Genomic DNA, 18,609 nt, shown 5'->3' with positions numbered 1-18,609 from the left:
GCAGAGATACAACAATAATATTAAATGGGCGGGGAATCGTTTCTAACATACCCACCCCCAAAACCAGAGTTTAACAAATGAGGGTTTTACCAATGTAAAACGATTAAAACGAAGCAAAACACAAACCAATTAATTGCCACAAGGTGGCCACATAAACGACAATTAACATGAATTATGCAAATGTCGACCAGAATCAAAAATATTCGCGGTTAGCAAGGATCACAATTGCAACACAAAGGCTGGCTTGCATTACACACAAACCTAATAGAACATACATAACAGTAGCTCGAAGACACGCCCAAGAAGAGTTAATAAACCCTTTTGACCAACATGCTTAGCGATTGCTAAGAATAAGCACAAAAACATAAGTCTACCGACAACTGGAAGTCAGCATAAACGGATACACGAAAAACAAATGATAGCATACATGGTACCAGTGGCAGAAGTGGGGATATGGCATAAACAAAAGCACACATACAACCTAATACTGCGCAATGCTATGACCAGCGCAAGTGACATTAACGTCAGAGCAAAAGTAGGCTACCAGAAAAAACACGCGACTGTTAAGTCGAGTCGTGATAGTTAAGCAATGAATTGACAAAACACAAAAAAAAAAATAATATCGCACATAGCAAAAGCTTTAGTAGTGAGACAGGTGTGTGAAATAGTCAGACCAAAAACAAAGCTAGACTGCTACACTACGGTAGTCGACAGGTTCCCCCTTGAGATCATCGTCCGGATACCATAAGAATCGAAAGGCATCCCTGTCTCCTTCGTCTACACGTACTTGGGAAAACATGCCCTTAATATCGCCCACAACAGCGATCGGATGTTTCCTGAAGCGAAACAATGTTCCTACAAGGTTATTGGTGAGATCTGGGCCATGAAGCAGCTTGTCATTTAATGACACGCCTTTAAACTTCGCGCTGCAGTCGAAAACGACTCTAAACTTGGCCGCATTGGTCGTGCAGTGATGGGGCACATAGCACGTCTTCCCTGGTGTGTCTACCACACCAGTTTCAAGTGGCACAGCATAGCCACATTTAACATATTCCTGCATTTTACCACGATACTCATTGAATAACTCCGGGTCAGCAATAAATCGGCGCTTCATTCCCTCTTAGCGCTTGAGTGCCATAGAGCGATTATTGCACAAGTCCGGGTCTTCATCCTTCCACAACAGCCCTACAGAATAGTGTCCATCCACCTTCTTCACCGTGTCCTGCATGATCTGCAGCGCACGTTTATCCTCAATTGAAGGACAGGGTACCTGTGGCTCACCGATGTCATTAAAATCCTGCAACAACACATTTAACATTCTATCGCAAGACTCTTTTACGCTAAGAAAGTTTACCATTACTGGTGAGTTGAGTTGCCTATCGCCGCCATCTTTCCCATAAATGGTCCAACCCAGAAGAGTGTGCAGTCCACATGGTTCTCCTGGTGCGCCAGTACGAACTTCCTGCAAAAGATAAGCCTGGTGAAGATCGCTACCCAATAACAACTCAACCTTCCTATCTTTTAGTTCAGGGAACTTTAAGTCCTCCAAATGACTATATGCACTACTAAGTGCTTCGGTGGGGATACTGTGGCTGACATCAACAATCTGGTCCATCACCAGAGCATCTGCAACGGAAAACACAGCTTGCTCTACCATTCCCTGCACAGCCAAAAAATCAATTTTCTTGTCATGAAAGGAGACAGCATTGGTGGTCAGCAACTCTACATTGCTTTTCGTCGCAGCAACTCCTAAGCGAGATACGAGGCTTGAGGAGCATAGACTGACGCTGGACCCTTCATCGATAAAAGCATAAGTATAGGTATAGTTGGAGGGTTCCCCAGCCCATACCTTAACTGGTAAAACCTTAAAAATTGTTGTCCCAGATGTAGCTGGCACAGTTGCGGACGTTGTTGCTGAGATGCCCTTCTTCAGAGAAGAGGGGCTTTCCTCTTCCACACGGTTTACATGCAGAAGTGAATTATGCCTCGATCCACACGTTGCACAAGATTTCTTAAATCTGCAATCAACCACTCTGTGGCCTGCTCTCAAGCAACAAAAACACAGTCTATGCTTTTGCACCAGGGTTCTTCTTTCTGCAACAGGTTTTTGTTTAAACATCTCACACTTCCATAGGGCATGCGACTCTGCACACAAACAACAGGACTCTTGTTTATGGTTAGCAGATTGGGAAATCTGCTCTTGGGTTGTGCAAACCGAAGCACGCTTGTAGCCACCTTGCGGATTAGATCGAGCCAGCGATGGTTGTGGAGCTCTCTTAACATCTTTGCCTGGTTGCATAAGATGGCCATATTGGCTGTCGGCTCGAGAGGCTGCATCCTCGACCAAGACTCTTAAATCACCAAACGTGGCACAGTCCGATCCTAAGTGATTAACATTAACGAACTGCTCCTTTAGCTTATAAGGAAGTCGCAGGAACAGCCGTTGAAGCACCTCATCACTGTTTAAAAGATGGGACTTACCCCAGCCATCGAAACTGACTTCACACTTATACATCTTGTCGCAAAGCTTTGTGAGGCCCGGCGCATCCCACTCTGAAATAGGGGGTCCTTGCAGCAAATCTTCCTTCACTTTGGCCATGAGTTTTCCAGGGTTGCCAAACCTTTTTCTCAATCTATCCCATGCCATTCCATATGCTCTTTCACTATTTTGCAAGCAACTCAGGCCAGATATTACTTCCAAGGCCTGGCCTACACAATTGTCCTCCAAAAAGGCGATGCGATCTTCAAAGCTTAGATAGTTTGACTCAATGTATCGTTCAAAACGCCTTTTAAAGTTAAAGAACTTTAACACATTGCCGTCAAACTTCTCCAGCGACAACCGAGGACCATGAACATTTTGAAACCCTGCACTGAGCTGGGGTTGAGGCACGACGATGGGAAATTCACTACTATTATTAGCTTCAGTGCGAAAGGGAGATGTGTAAGGATTAAGAATATTACTAGCACTACTGCTGCCCTGAAGGATACCCTGTTCTGCTTTTACAGGTGGTATCTTTACACCACTCTCACGGGGTGTCACGTGACTGCTAGACTCAGCAGCTTTGCCTGTGTCACTGCCTGCATCCATAACTACAGATGATGTTTGATGTGACACTTGCTTGGATTGCTCTCGACAGCTTCGAATGAGGGTAGAGCATGCTTCAAGCAAACCATAAATGCTTTCCCCCATACGGTTCATCCTAGATTCTATTGAGCCTGATTGCTGTGGTTTGCATTTGAGTAAATCTAAACGTTTAAGGGAGAGCTTCCTTTGAAGTTCAAGGCATCTTTTCTTTACCTCCAAAACTTCAGAAGAACTCAGGAAATCCTCACTTGAGCATAGCTCCATGTCGATGGAAGTTATGCCAAGCTCGATTTCAACCAGCTCTTGTTCTAACACAACGAGACCTGGCAGCTCTTCGCTAATGTCATGTTGACCACTAATATTAGAGGCGGCCTCATGCTGCTCTGTTGAGCCACTAGCATAACCATTTGGCTTACCCCGTCTTGGGGTTTGCTTGGGCTTTTTACGAGCCATAATTAACACACAGCAATATACAAGCTACAAAAAACAAAATCTGTACGGTACTTACCTTAGGTGAGGTGACAATTGATCTTCACGATATTACGGAGAATGTCAGTAAGCAACCTACTAAAATTACAGGGTTTAACGGTAACCAGTTCTACCTGACTAGAACAGTGGCCTGACAGAGTACAGGCTTAGAAGCTTCAATCTTTGGCAGACCTGACAAGACTGCCCAAAGTGAAGATCTATTTACAAAATTTAAACAAAGTTTACAAAGTTTACAACGTGGCGGGCTCAAAGGCACAAACCAAAAAATGAATCCTAGGCAGACCTGAAAAGACTACCCTAGGATAACAAACAAATTACAAAATTCAAACAAACTTTACAGCATGGCAGGCTCAAAGGCACAAACCAAAAATGAATCCTTGGCAGACCTGACAAGACTACCCTAGGATAACAAAACAAATTACACAACTAGCTAAAGTGAGCTAGACAAAGGCACATACCATAAATGAATCCTTGGCAGACCTGAAAAGACTACCCTAGGATAACAAACAAATTACACAACTAGCTAGAGTTAACTAGACCAGGGCTTCTCAAACTTTTTTGCTCTGCGACCCCATTTTGAAAAATATATTTCTATGCGACCCCATTTATTTATTTATTTACATCAGACTCAACATGGTCCATTTTACAATCAAACATAAAATGTAGAAACAAAGCAGATACTCAACTCCGAAGAGCTGAGTTGCATTGTACCACATACAAAGATTGATAGTAACAGTCTGTTGGCATTATTTCATAAATTCATTGATTGGAAAACAAGTTACATCGTGTTACAAACTGGTATAATTTTTACGAATGAGAGCTTGCAAAGTTGTGGAGAGCTGAGTTGCATTGTACCACATACAAAGATTGATAGTAACAGTCTGTTGGCATTATTTCATTAATTCATTGATTGGAAAACAAGTTACATCGTGTTACAAACTGGTATAATTTTTTACGAATGAGAGCTTGAAAAGTTGTGGTATTGTTATCAACGAATGCAGAGGTGATGCTGCGTCGTCTCCGCAGATTAAACAACATTCTGCAACAATTATTGTATCCAACACGTAAGCGATTACTATTGGTTGAAAAATAGTTGCACCATAGTTGACAGGCATAAAAAGGAATACAATAGGAACGAAACAACACATTTTTAACAGCAATCGAACATTTGGAAAACCTTGCTTTTAACATGTTTCCAGCACAATACAACGACCGTAATTGTCGTTTCGTGTCTTCATCATCGGATAGCAAGTCGTTAATTATTACTCCTAAATATTTCACTAGGTCTCAAAGCAGATACGTTTTTCATTTAAATATATGATCGGATTAAAGTCAAGTTTCAACATCTTGGATTTAAATAAAACACCAACAGTTTTGTTGCAATTAAAGTTTTGTTGCATTATGGGGACATCCACGTTAATGACATTAAAACGGATCATTTTGATCATTATATTTTCTTTTTCTTTCTGACTTTTCAATTGTTTTCTTTGTGCTTGCAATTGTTACCGCATGAATCTACGGAACCTGACCACTGATCCATAGTCAATTAATCTTGTAACTGGTTCCTTCAGAAACTAGTTGATAAGCTACTCTGAAATCATAATGCGAGCGATAAGGTTACTTTTGGTCAGCACGTTACAGCAATGATAGCGTAACAATGCATCAATTGTTACGATTGATTATATTTTATCGTTCGACATTTCGCACCGACGGTTGCGGTCAATTGACATCATGGCAAGACTACAACCCACCGGCACTAGAATTTCATTACGACCCCAAAATTTCATTACGCGACCCCATTTGGGGTCGCGACCCATAGTTTGAGAAGCCCTGAACTAGACAGGCATAACCTTGCACCAAGCAAAGGTATGTTTTATAAATGATGTCTAAAACGTTTTCTGCCTAGACTGGATAAAGTGCAGGCCTTACTTATTAGAAGAAATGGTGTATTGAAAACGACAATAATAAAACAAAACAAACAGTTGCTTACCGAATTCTTACATATTCCCTAGTCACTCCAAATCTCCAGTTCTCCAGATTTAGAAAACAATGACCACTCCAGTCCATGCCAAAACGTAAAAAGAAAGATCAACTAGCAAAAATTGTTAATGCATGGCCGGGTCACTCAAGCATGAAAATAGAATGGAGCAGAGATACAACAATAATATTAAATGGGCGGGGAATCGTTTCTAACAGACGGTAAGAAAACTTTAGTTTAAATTGCTTCCTATTGGTTAGTTACTGTTAAAATTATGCTGTTTATCACTTGTTAATTACTTTCTGGTCAAATTACAATTTTCATGTTGACTGTAGTTTTTACTTGTGGTGAGAGTCAGGCTAGACTGGTAGGTTAGCGATAAAAACCAGCCATCCACCGAACGGGATGCTACATTGGATTTAAACTAAAGACCTCTTAATTTGTGTTGTGTTAAATTGGATTATTCTTAGTAAATGATTTGTGGTGTCTTGTGTAACCACTAGTGTTTATGCATTGTAAATTTCAATGCTAATTGTGTCGTCATAGTGCTGTTTGCACTTGGTCTTTAGTGAATTTGTTTCTTTGTGTAATCAGTTGAAAAGCTAGTCATTTTAACTTGCTTAGTGTTGATTAACTCTTGTGCTGTGTTGAGAAATTGTGTTGTGCTGTTAAACTTGTGTTGAAGTTGTGAGACATTGTTTAATGTTAAGGATAAAGTAAGTGTTGAACTTGTGTTTGCTGGTGGTGTAGCCTCATTAAGTGAATTTGGTTGAATGCACCAAAGTCAGCATAATTATTATCTTAGATCTCGTGTTACCAGTTGTAAGAACATGTCTGAGCAGTCTGATACAAGTAACAGTGTAGCTGTAGAAAGTGACAATGGAGCCGTACTCGGTGTAAGTTCTGTGGCCAGTCATTCAAGTGTCAGTGAGCCAAGTGGTTCTGAAGTGACAACTGTGGTGAATAAACAAGTGTCTTCATCCAAGGAATTGTCCTTGCTGATGAAAGGATTTCTAAGCGTCGAGAGAAAATTATGTGAGTTCAAACATGAGATGTGGACTGCCATTGGTCAACCAGATGCCGATAAGTTGGTCAATGAGCTAATCGAAAGATGTGAGTTGGCAATGACAGATGCCAAGTTCTTGTCTGAGAAAATCAATGCTGGTACTAGTTTTTCTGATTCGGCCAAATCTAGAGCCCAGAGATACTGGAATAGCTTGAATGTGACTTTAAGTCAAGTGAAGGAGTTAAGTGATTCTAGAATTTCAAATAACATGAGAGATGAGAATCAGTCCCATGTTCAAGTTGTCACTAGTCCTCAACCGGTCGTAAATAATCATGAGGAGCCTAGGGCAACAGTGCATTTGCCAGATCCTAGTGCTAGTACTTCATACAGTATTCCACCAGTGCAATCCCCAGTGAGAGTTGAGAGTGAGAAAATCCCCATATTCCCAGGTGTCGCTGCCCCATACATGCGGCCTCCACATCTTGGTGTTGCTCCTCCAGTGACATTAGATAAGTTTAGTGGTAATGTGATGGACTACTTAGAGTTTAAACGTAAATTTACAAAATTTGTAGAGAATGTTTACCAGGATGATGATGTACGCATGTCATACCTGCAATCTCTGTGTGTTGGAGAGGCAGGTAGGGCAATTCGTGGCCTTGGTGGTCATGTGAATAGAAGTATGGCTTACCAGACAGCGTGGAATCGCTTAGACCAAAGGTTTGGCAGTCATGACCTTTTGATGGCACAGGTGCGTAATGAGATGCTTAACGGACCTGTCATCAAGGCATATGATTCGTCAGCACTGAATAGTCTAAGAGACAAAATGTTTGAGTGCGAACAGAGTTATCTCAGTCTTGGTTGTTTAGATAGTTTAGGCAGTCATGAGGTAATCCATAAATTGTTCAGTCGCTTGCCTGAACAACTTCAAAGGGATTTTGTTCCCTTGTACAGAAAGGGACAAGGTAGTTTTCGTCAGTTAAGAGAGTTGGTAGATAGTGCTGCTGCGGACGCTGAGTGTGCTCTTGGAAAGAAGCTGTATCAGCTGGACCTCAAACCAGCTGGAAGAGCAAAAACTTCCAGAGACCAGCATTCCAGTAGTCATTTTAATAAACGTGTAACAGTAAGTGCTGTGAAAGAAGTCCACTCAGGTTTACCGAGGGCAGAAGGAAAATGCTACATATGTGATGGTGGACATAAACTGTTAAGCTGTGCTGTTTTTAAACAGAAGTCGGTAAATGAAAGGAATGATATTGTCAAAAGTCTCAAGTTGTGTTTCAACTGTTTGTTACCAGGTCATCGTGTGGGTGATTGTTATTCCAAACAGAGATGTCAAGAGTGTGGCAAGCGACACCATAACTTACTGCACTTTCAGAGACATCAAAGAGAGGTGAGGAGTGTTGGCGACAGTAGCCCTAAAACTAATGACAATGTGTTAGTGGCGTGTAACTCTTGTCCAAGTTCTGTTGATGGACTGGGCAGGAAATTGCATAAGGTGGTTCCTGTAAGAGTGTGGCTGCATGATCCGGCAAAGGCTGTGCATACTTGGGCCTATATGGATGAGGGGTCGGAAGCAACTTTGTGCACCCGTGCACTTGCTGAGAAGCTTTGCGCTCCTTTGTCCAAGGCCAAGGTGAAAATATGCACGGCTAATGCTGTGTCAGAAGCTTCGTGGCAGATGAATAACCTGCATATAAGAGGAGTTGACGAGTCAGAGGTATTTCAAGCGAACAGAGTGTTGGTGCAGGATTCCATCGTGAATGTAAGGTCTAGTATCCCCACCAATGAAGTTGCGAAAATGTTTCCACACTTAGAAGATTTGTCATTCCCTAAGATGGAGGTAAATGAAGTTGAATTGTTGCTTGGTCAGGATGTGCAAAACGCATTTCGTGTCACTGAACTGCGTTATGGTGATACTGACCAGCCATTCGGCTTTCATACGGCCCTAGGTTGGGCTTTGTGGGGAGTTGACAAAGTGATGCCCGGTTGTTACTCTGACCAAGTATGTGTTAGTTTTATCAGTGAGTTAAGCCTGCCAGATGAGTCTTGCCAGCAAGTCTTGCAGATAATGGACCAAGATTTCAAGGACCTTGACCTTCCCCAGAATGCTTGTCTTTCACGAGAAGACAAACGTGCGGTCAAGATTATAGAAGAGTCTGTGAAGAAAGTGGGAGATCACTACCAGGTAGCGTTACCATGGAGAAAGGACAGGGTAGATCTCAAAAATAACAGAAAGTTGGCAGAGAAACGTTTAGCTGGTTTAAAAAGAAAGTTAGAGGCTGATCCAGAAGTGTGTCAAAAATATTGTGAAAAAATGAACGAAATGATAGAAAATGAGTATTGTGAACTTGTTCCATTGACTGATTCGCCTCCAGAAGGAAAAATCTCGTATGTCCCACACCACTGCACATCATTGTTAACAAAGTTTCGTGTAGTTTTTGATTGCAGTGCGAAGTGGAATGGTTCTTCTCTTAATGATGGGCTTCTTCAAGGCCCAGATTTAACTAATAGTCTTGTAGGTGTTTTGATGCGTTTCAGGCAGGAACCCATTGCTGTTGTGGCAGATATCAAAGGCATGTTCTTCCAGGTTTTGGTAGATGAAAAGGACCGTGATGCCTTGAGGTTTCTTTGGTTCCCAGGCCATGATCTGACTCAACCTCCAGCTGAATACCGGATGAGGGTGCATCTGTTCGGAGCGACTTCATCGCCATCAGTTGCTGCATTCGCCCTACGAAGGACAGCTGAGGAGAACTTCACAAACTCTGGTCAAGACACAGTTAAGACTGTTTTTAACAATTTTTATGTAGACGATATGTGTAAATCTTGTACAACTGTGCAAGAGGCAGTGAGACTAGTGAAAGAACTGCAAGAGCTTTTGAGTAGTGGTGGTTTTAAATTAACAAAATTTCTTTCCAATAACAAGCAGGTTTTAAGCTCAATTCCATCCAAGGACCATGCTTCAGGCGTTTTCGATTTGGAGCAACGTGAACTTCCAACCCAGAAGGCTTTGGGCGTCTACTGGGATGCTGAAAGCGATAGTTTAAAGGTGAAGGTAAATATAAAAGAAAAACCGTGTACTCGACGAGGGCTCCTATCAATGATTTCGCAGACATACGATCCTCTAGGGTTTCTCCAACCATTCATGTTGCCTGCTAGGAAATTGTTGCAAGAGGCGGTGTCTCTTGCAAGGAGCTTCAAGCTCCAAGATCGTGTGGTTGACTACATTGAGTTGCACATTTTCACTGATGCTTCCACCACTGGGTATGGTGCATGTGCTTATTTACGTATAGTATATGTGGATAATTTCATTGATTGTGTTTTTGTGATGGGGAAGTCCAGGATAGCTCCCTTAAAACCCGTTAGTGTTCCCCGATTGGAGCTTACTGCTTCTGTTCTTGGTGCTAAACTTGGTAAAATGATTTGTAGTGAATTAGAGTATTCTTTGAGTAGTGTTGTGTTTTGGACTGACGCCACCGTAGTTTTAAGGTATTTGCATAATTCTACCAGTCGCTTTCAAACGTTTGTAGCTAACAGACTGGAATTATTACATACTCTTACGTCAGTGCAGCAATGGCGTTACGTGCCCACCGACCAAAATCCCGCTGATATAGCGTCGCGCGGTATGGCGCCCTCTAAGGTGTCCAATGCAGACATGTGGTTTTGTGGTCCCGAATTTCTACGCGCGCGCGAAAACGAATGGCCAGGACAGCCAGATTTTGTGAACAATATCGAACAATGTGATGCTGAAGTGAAGGTTTGTTCCACTCAACTGTCTGATCCAGCAAGTGACTCGATCCATCGATTGCTGCGGTACTATTCAGACTTCAGTCGTCTTCGACGCACGTGTGCCTGGTTATTACGTTTTAAGAAGATTCTGATGTGGAAAGCTAAATCAGCTCGTGATGCTCCTAAGTGTGGTCTGTTGAGCATGGAAGAATTAACAGAAGCTACGTCCGTGATCATCAAAGCTGTTCAAGTTGAAGCCTTTTCCGACGTGATGCAGACGCTTTACAATCACCCAAGTTTTGATGCCCCGTTTGTCCCAGTAGAAGAAGCTCAAATAAAGAAATGTGCCAATTTGCGAACTGTTCAGTCGCTCAATCCGTATCTTGTCGATGGGGTGCTTCGCGTTGGCGGCCGTTTACAAAGATCTCCGCTGACAGATGAAGAAAAACATCCCATTTTGCTCCCAAGTGATCATCCAGTTACCGCTCTCCTAATTTTGACGTGTCATCAACGAGAAGGACACATGGGAACCCCTCATGTGTTGTCTTCGTTAAACAAAACCTACTGGATTCTGAAAGAAAGATCCACCGTGAAGAGAGTGCTACGTTCGTGTCTAAATTGCAAGTTTTGGGCGGCGAAAGCAGGTCAGCAACAAATGGGTAATCTGCCTGCTCACAGAGTGACGCCGAGCCCCCCCTTCAGCGCTTGTGGGACCGATTTAATGGGTCCATTGCATGTGAAGATCGGAAGAAGCTATGTGAATCGATATGTTTGTATTTTTAACTGTTTAACCAGCAGAGCTGTTCACCTCGAAATAGTTCAATCATTGGACATGACTGCGTTCATACAAGCCTTTCGACGATTTTGCAACAGAAGAACAACCAAGGTTCGTGATGTTTACAGTGATAATGGTGGCAATTTCGTTGCAGCTAATCGCGAATTGAACCAATGTATCAAGCTTTGGAAAAGCAAGAATTTTCAAGATGCCATGTTGCAAGAAGGCATCAACTGGCATTTCGGGCCTCCTCTGGCTTCACATGAAAACGGTTTTACTGAAGCCTTTTTCCGTATTGTCAGGAAAATCTTTCGTTCGGTTGTCGGAGAAGCTACACTGGAAGAATTCGACTTACTAACCTTGGCAACAGAGGTTGAAAGAATTTTAAACAACAGACCAATTACCAAGCTTGCCGCGACCCCAGATGATTTAGCAGCCTTGACCCCCAGTATGATCCTTACTGGATCGTTATGCGAAGGAGTTGCCCCAGGTGTGTTCATGAAGGCTGATGCGTACCGCAGATCGTGGAAAAAGACACAATACTTAGCAGATGTATTTTGGGATCGATGGTTACAGGACTATTTACCGCTGCTGCAGCCACGCCAGAAATGGTTTGGCACGTCTCGTAATTTGCGCCCTGGTGATCTTGTTTTAGTTGTGAACGAATCGGTCAAGCGTGGTTGTTGGCCGAAGGGTGTGGTCGAGGCCGTAATGCCTGACAGTAAAAATTTGGTTCGAAGAGTGAGAGTTCGAATGGCTCACTCAACCCTCGTAAGAGATATTCGTAAACTTTGTTTGTTAGAGGGTTTCGCTGACGAACAGTAAGTTTCTCATTTCGTGTGCATGTTTGTTTAGTTTACTGGTGTATTTTGAATTGTTTTTTTTTGTTGTTTAGAAGCAACAACGACGTTTAAGCATAATGTAGAGGCGTACTTGAGTTTAAGCCTTTCATTGATACGTTTAGCTACATCAAGTTTTATGTAATTTCAAAGTTAGTCGTTGGATAGTCTGTATTCGTACTCGATGTCGTGATCGCATTTGATTTCGACTTTCGTGCTCATGCACGGTCTGCTATTTGTGTTGTCTTCGCTTGCCTGTCGCCTACTGTACTGTTTGGCAGTTGCTCGTGTGCCAGTGTCAATTTATCTCTTGTGTGGCATCGTCCTTAGTTAAAAAACGTTCGTTAGCAACTTACGTTTTTGTGGGGAGAATGTTGAGGACGATTCCTATCATTTCATGTTTGCCCCTTTTTGTTTACAATTTATTCTTACTTGAACCTGTGTGACAATGTAGCACAACGAAGTTGCTGATCTCTTGTGCTTTCTTTTCATGTGGTGTTCGGTCGCAAGGTGGACGGTAAGAAAACTTTAGTTTAAATTGCTTCCTATTGGTTAGTTACTGTTAAAATTATGCTGTTTATCACTTGTTAATTACTTTCTGGTCAAATTACAATTTTCATGTTGACTGTAGTTTTTACTTGTGGTGAGAGTCAGGCTAGACTGGTAGGTTAGCGATAAAAACCAGCCATCCACCGAACGGGATGCTACATTGGATTTAAACTAAAGACCTCTTAATTTGTGTTGTGTTAAATTGGATTATTCTTAGTAAATGATTTGTGGTGTCTTGTGTAACCACTAGTGTTTATGCATTGTAAATTTCAATGCTAATTGTGTCGTCATAGTGCTGTTTGCACTTGGATTCAGTATACATTTGCTACATCGGATTCAGTATAAGGTAATTCAATACTGAAAGGAAAGGTAATTCAATACTGAATCCGATGCATGTAAAATTTAAGTGGCATATGTTGCGGATTATAGTTTTATTCGAAGATTTTTGGAGAAGTGTCAATTATGCAAAAATCGTATTATTTTAATGTCTATCGTAAATATATCCTCCATTTTTGAACCGTTCTGCTGGGAGTTCCTACCAAATGCCCACCTATTGGTGCACACCCCTGGAAAGGTAATTCAATACTGAATCCGATGCATGTAAAATTTAAGTGGCATATGTTGCGGATTATAGTTTTATTCGAAGATGTTTGGAGAGGTGTCAAATTTGCAAAATTGCATTATTTTCTTGATTATCGTCAATATATCCTCCATCTTTGAACCGTTCTGCTGGGAGTTCCTACCAAATGCCCACCTATTGGTGCACACCCCTGGAAAGGTAATTCAATACTAAATCCGATGCATGTAAAATTTAAGTGGCATATGTTGCGGATTATACTTTTATTCGAAGATGTTTGGAGAAGTGTCAATTATGCAAAACTTGCATTATTCTCTTGATCATCGTCAATATATCCTCCATCTTTGAACCGTTTTGCTGGGAGTTCCTACCAAATGCCCACCTATTGGTGCACACCCCTGGAAAGGTAATTCAATACTGAATCCGATGCATGTAAAATCTAAGTGGCATATGTTGCGGATTATGGTTTTATTCGAAGATGTTTGGAGAAGTGTTAATTATGCAAAAATTGTATTATTTTAATGTCTATCCCATCTTTGAACCATTCTGCTGGGAGTTCCTACTAAATGCCCACCTATTGGTGCACACCCCTGGAAAGGTAATTTAATACTGAATCCGATGCATGTAAAATCTAAGTGGCATATGTTGCGGATTAAAGTTTTATTCGAAGATGTTTGGAGAAGTGTCAATTATGCAAAAACTGCACTATTCTCTTGATCATTGTCAATATATCCTCCATCTTTGAACCGTTCTGCTGGGAGTTCCTACCAAATGCCCACCTATTGGTGCACACCCCTGGAAAGGTAATTCAATACTGAATCCGATGCATGCAAAATTTAAGTGGCATATGTTGTGGATTATATTTTTATTTAAGGTTTATTGGAGAAGTGTCAATTATGCAAAATTGCATTATTTTCTTGATTATCGTCAATATATCCTCCATCTTTGAACCGTTCTGCTGGGAGTTCCTACCATATGCCCACCTATTGGTGCACACCTCCTCTGGAAAGGTAATTCAATACTGAATCCGATGCATGTAAAATCTAAGTGGCATATGTTGCGGATTATTGTTTTATTCGAAGATGTTTGGAGAAGTGTCAATTATGCAAAAATTGCATTATTTTCTTGATCATCGTCAATATATCCTCCATCTTTGAACCGGTCTGCTGGGAGTTCCTACTAAATGCCCACCTATTGGTGCACACCCCTGGAAAGGTAATTAAATACTGAATCCGATGCATGTAAAATCTAAGTGGCATATGTTTGCGGATTATAGTTTTATTCGAAGATGTTTGGAGAAGTGTCAATTATGCAAAAATTGCATTATTCTCTTAATCATCGTCAATATATCCTCCATCTTTGAACCGTTCTGCTGGGAGTTCCTACCAAATGCCCACCTATTGGTGCACACCCCTGGAAAGGTAATTCAATACTGAATCCGATGCATGTAAAATCTAAGTGGCATATGTTGTGGATTATAGTTTTATTCGAAGATGTTTGGAGAAGTGTCAATTATGCAAAAATCGTATTATTTTAATGTCTATCGTCAATATATCCTCCATCTTTGAACCGTTCTGCTGGGAGTTCCTACCAAATGCCCACCTATTGGTGCACACCCCTGGAAAGGTAATTCAATACTGAATCCGATGCATGCAAAATTTAAGTGGCATATGTTGCGGATTCTATTTTTATTTAAGGTTTATTGGAAAAGTGTCAATTATGCAATATTGCATTATTCTCTTAATTATCGTCAATATATCCTCCATCTTTGAACCGTTCTGCTGGGAGTTCCTACCAAATGCCCACCTATTGGTGCACACCTCTGGAAAGGTAATTCAATACTGAATCCGATGCATGTAAAATCTAAGTGGCATATGTTTGCGGATTATAGTTTTATTCGAAGATGTTTGGAGAAGTGTCAATTATGCAAAAATTGCATTATTTTCTTGATCATCGTCAATATATCCTCCATCTTTGAACCGTTCTGCTGGGGGTTCCTACCAAATGCCCACCTATTGGTGCACACCCCTGGAAAGGTAAATAAATACTGAATCCGATGCATGTAAAATTTAAGTGGCATATGTTGCGGAATATAGTTTTATTCGAAGATGTTTGGAGAAGTGTCAATTATGCAAAAATTGCATTATTTTCTTGATCATCGTCAATATATCCTCCATCTTTGAACCGGTCTGCTGGGAGTTCCTACCAAATGCCCACCTATTGGTGCACACCCCTGGAAAGGTAATTCAATACTGAATCCGATGCATGTAAAATTTAAGTGGCATATGTTGCGGATTATACTTTTATTCGAAGATGTTTGGAGAAGTGTCAATTATGCAAAACTTGCATTATTCTCTTGATCATCGTCAATATATCCTCCATCTTTGAACCGTTTTGCTGGGAGTTCCTACCAAATGCCCACCTATTGGTGCACACCCCTGGAAAGGTAATTCAATACTGAATCCGATGCATGTAAAATCTAAGTGGCATATGTTGCGGATTATGGTTTTATTCGAAGATGTTTGGAGAAGTGTTAATTATGCAAAAATTGTATTATTTTAATGTTTATCCCATCTTTGAACCATTCTGCTGGGAGTTCCTACTAAATGCCCACCTATTGGTGCACACCCCTGGAAAGGTAATTTAATACTGAATCCGATGCATGTAAAATCTAAGTGGCATATGTTGCGGATTAAAGTTTTATTCGAAGATGTTTGGAGAAGTGTCAATTATGCAAAAACTGCACTATTCTCTTGATCATTGTCAATATATCCTCCATCTTTGAACCGTTCTGCTGGGAGTTCCTACCAAATGCCCACCTATTGGTGCACACCCCTGGAAAGGTAATTCAATACTGAATCCGATGCATGCAAAATTTAAGTGGCATATGTTGTGGATTATATTTTTATTTAAGGTTTATTGGAGAAGTGTCAATTATGCAAAATTGCATTATTTTCTTGATTATCGTCAATATATCCTCCATCTTTGAACCGTTCTGCTGGGAGTTCCTACCATATGCCCACCTATTGGTGCACACCTCCTCTGGAAAGGTAATTCAATACTGAATCCGATGCATGTAAAATCTAAGTGGCATATGTTGCGGATTATTGTTTTATTCGAAGATGTTTGGAGAAGTGTCAATTATGCAAAAATTGCATTATTTTCTTGATCATCGTCAATATATCCTCCATCTTTGAACCGGTCTGCTGGGAGTTCCTACTAAATGCCCACCTATTGGTGCACACCCCTGGAAAGGTAATTAAATACTGAATCCGATGCATGTAAAATCTAAGTGGCATATGTTTGCGGATTATAGTTTTATTCGAAGATGTTTGGAGAAGTGTCAATTATGCAAAAATTGCATTATTCTCTTAATCATCGTCAATATATCCTCCATCTTTGAACCGTTCTGCTGGGAGTTCCTACCAAATGCCCACCTATTGGTGCACACCCCTGGAAAGGTAATTCAATACTGAATCCGATGCATGTAAAATCTAAGTGGCATATGTTGTGGATTATAGTTTTATTCGAAGATGTTTGGAGAAGTGTCAATTATGCAAAAATCGTATTATTTTAATGTCTATCGTCAATATATCCTCCATCTTTGAACCGTTCTGCTGGGAGTTCCTACCAAATGCCCACCTATTGGTGCACACCCCTGGAAAGGTAATTCAATACTGAATCCGATGCATGCAAAATTTAAGTGGCATATGTTGCGGATTCTATTTTTATTTAAGGTTTATTGGAAAAGTGTCAATTATGCAATATTGCATTATTCTCTTAATTATCGTCAATATATCCTCCATCTTTGAACCGTTCTGCTGGGAGTTCCTACCAAATGCCCACCTATTGGTGCACACCTCTGGAAAGGTAATTCAATACTGAATCCGATGCATGTAAAATCTAAGTGGCATATGTTGCGGATTATAGTTTTATTCGAAGATGTTTGGAGAAGTGTCAATTATGCAAAAATTGCATTATTTTCTTGATCATCGTCAATATATCCTCCATCTTTGAACCGTTCTGCTGGGGGTTCCTACCAAATGCCCACCTATTGGTGCACACCCCTGGAAAGGTAAATAAATACTGAATCCGATGCATGTAAAATTTAAGTGGCATATGTTGCGGAATATAGTTTTATTCGAAGATGTTTGGAGAAGTGTCAATTATGCAAAAATTGCGTTATTTTCTTGATCATCGTCAATATATCCTCCATCTTTGAACCGGTCTGCTGGGAGTTCCTACCAAATGCCCACCTATTGGTGCACACCCCTGGAAAGGTAATTCAATACTGAATCCGATGCATGTAAAATCTAAGTGGCATATGTTTGCGAATTATTGTTTTATTCGAAGATGTTTGGAGAAGTGTCAATTATGCAAAAATTGCATTATTTTCTTGATCATCGTCAATATATCCTCCATTTTTGAACCGTTCTGCTGGGAGTTCCTACCAAATGCCCATCTATTGGTGCACACCCCTGGAAAGGTAATTCAATACTGAATCCGATGCATGTAAAATCTAAGTGGCATATGTTGCGGATTATAGTTTTATTCGAAGATGTTTGGAGAAGTGTCAATTATGCAAAAATTGCATTATTTTCTTGATCATCGTCAATATATCCTCCATCTTTGAACCGTTCTGCTGGGAGTTCCTACCAAATGCCCACCTATTGGTGCACACCTCTGGAAAGGTAATTCAATACTGAATCCAATGCATGTAAAATCTAAGTGGCATATGTTGCGGATTATAGTTTTATTCGAAGATGTTTGGAGAAGTGTCAATTATGCAAAAATTGCATTATTTTCTTGATTGTCGTCAATATATCCTCCATCTTTGAACCGTTCTGCTGGGAGTTCCTACCAAATGCCCACCTATTGGTGCACACCCCTGGAAAGGTAATTCAATACTGAATCCGATGCATGTAAAATCTAAGTGGCATATGTTGCGGATTATAGTTTTATTCGAAGATGTTTTGAGAGGTGTCAATTATGCAAAAATTGTATTATTTTAATGTCTATCCCAACTTTGAACCATTCTGCTGGGAGTTCCTACTAAATGCCCACCTATTGGTGCACACCCCTGGAAAGGTAATTTAATACTGAATCCGATGCATGTAAAATCTAAGTGGCATATGTTGCGGATTAAAGTTTTATTCGAAGATGTTTGGAGAAGTGTCAATTATGCAAAATTGCATTATTCTCTTGATTATCGTCAATATATCCTCCATCTTTGAACCGTTCTGCTGGGAGTTCCTACCAAATGCCCATCTATTGGTGCACACCCCTAGAGAGGTAATTCAATACTGAATCCGATGCATGTAAAATCTAAGTGGCATATGTTGTGGATTATAGTTTTATTCGAAGATGTTTGGAGAAGTGTCAATTATGCAAAAATTGTATTATTTTCTTGATCATCGTCAATATATCCTCTATCTTTGAACCGTTCTGCTGGGAGTTCCTACCAAATGCCCACCTATTGGTGCACACCCCTGGAAAGGTAATTCAATACTGAATCCGATGCATGTAAAATCTAAGTGGCATATGTTGCGGATTATAGTTTTATTCGAAGATGTTTGGAGAAGTGTCAA

At 40.7% G+C, this 18,609-nt stretch overlaps 1 protein-coding gene across 1 annotated transcript; it reads left to right on the top strand.

The window, feature by feature from the left end:
* The first annotated feature begins 6,382 nt into the window (after positions 1–6,382).
* LOC145778354 (uncharacterized) lies at positions 6,383–11,881 on the top strand. The gene has a single exon (XM_082589826.1). The coding sequence runs from the start codon at positions 6,383–6,385 to the stop codon at positions 11,879–11,881; it is 5,499 nt and encodes a 1,832-aa protein (XP_082445952.1).
* Positions 11,882–18,609: the final 6,728 nt, after the last annotated feature.

The sequence above is a fragment of the Aplidium turbinatum genome, chromosome 10 (assembly GCF_918807975.1).
Source record: "Aplidium turbinatum chromosome 10, kaAplTurb1.1, whole genome shotgun sequence".
Taxonomy (NCBI): Eukaryota; Metazoa; Chordata; class Ascidiacea; order Aplousobranchia; family Polyclinidae; genus Aplidium; species Aplidium turbinatum.
The sequence above is the reverse complement of the archived record's forward strand: the minus strand, read 5'-3'. Positions and strand labels throughout refer to the sequence as shown.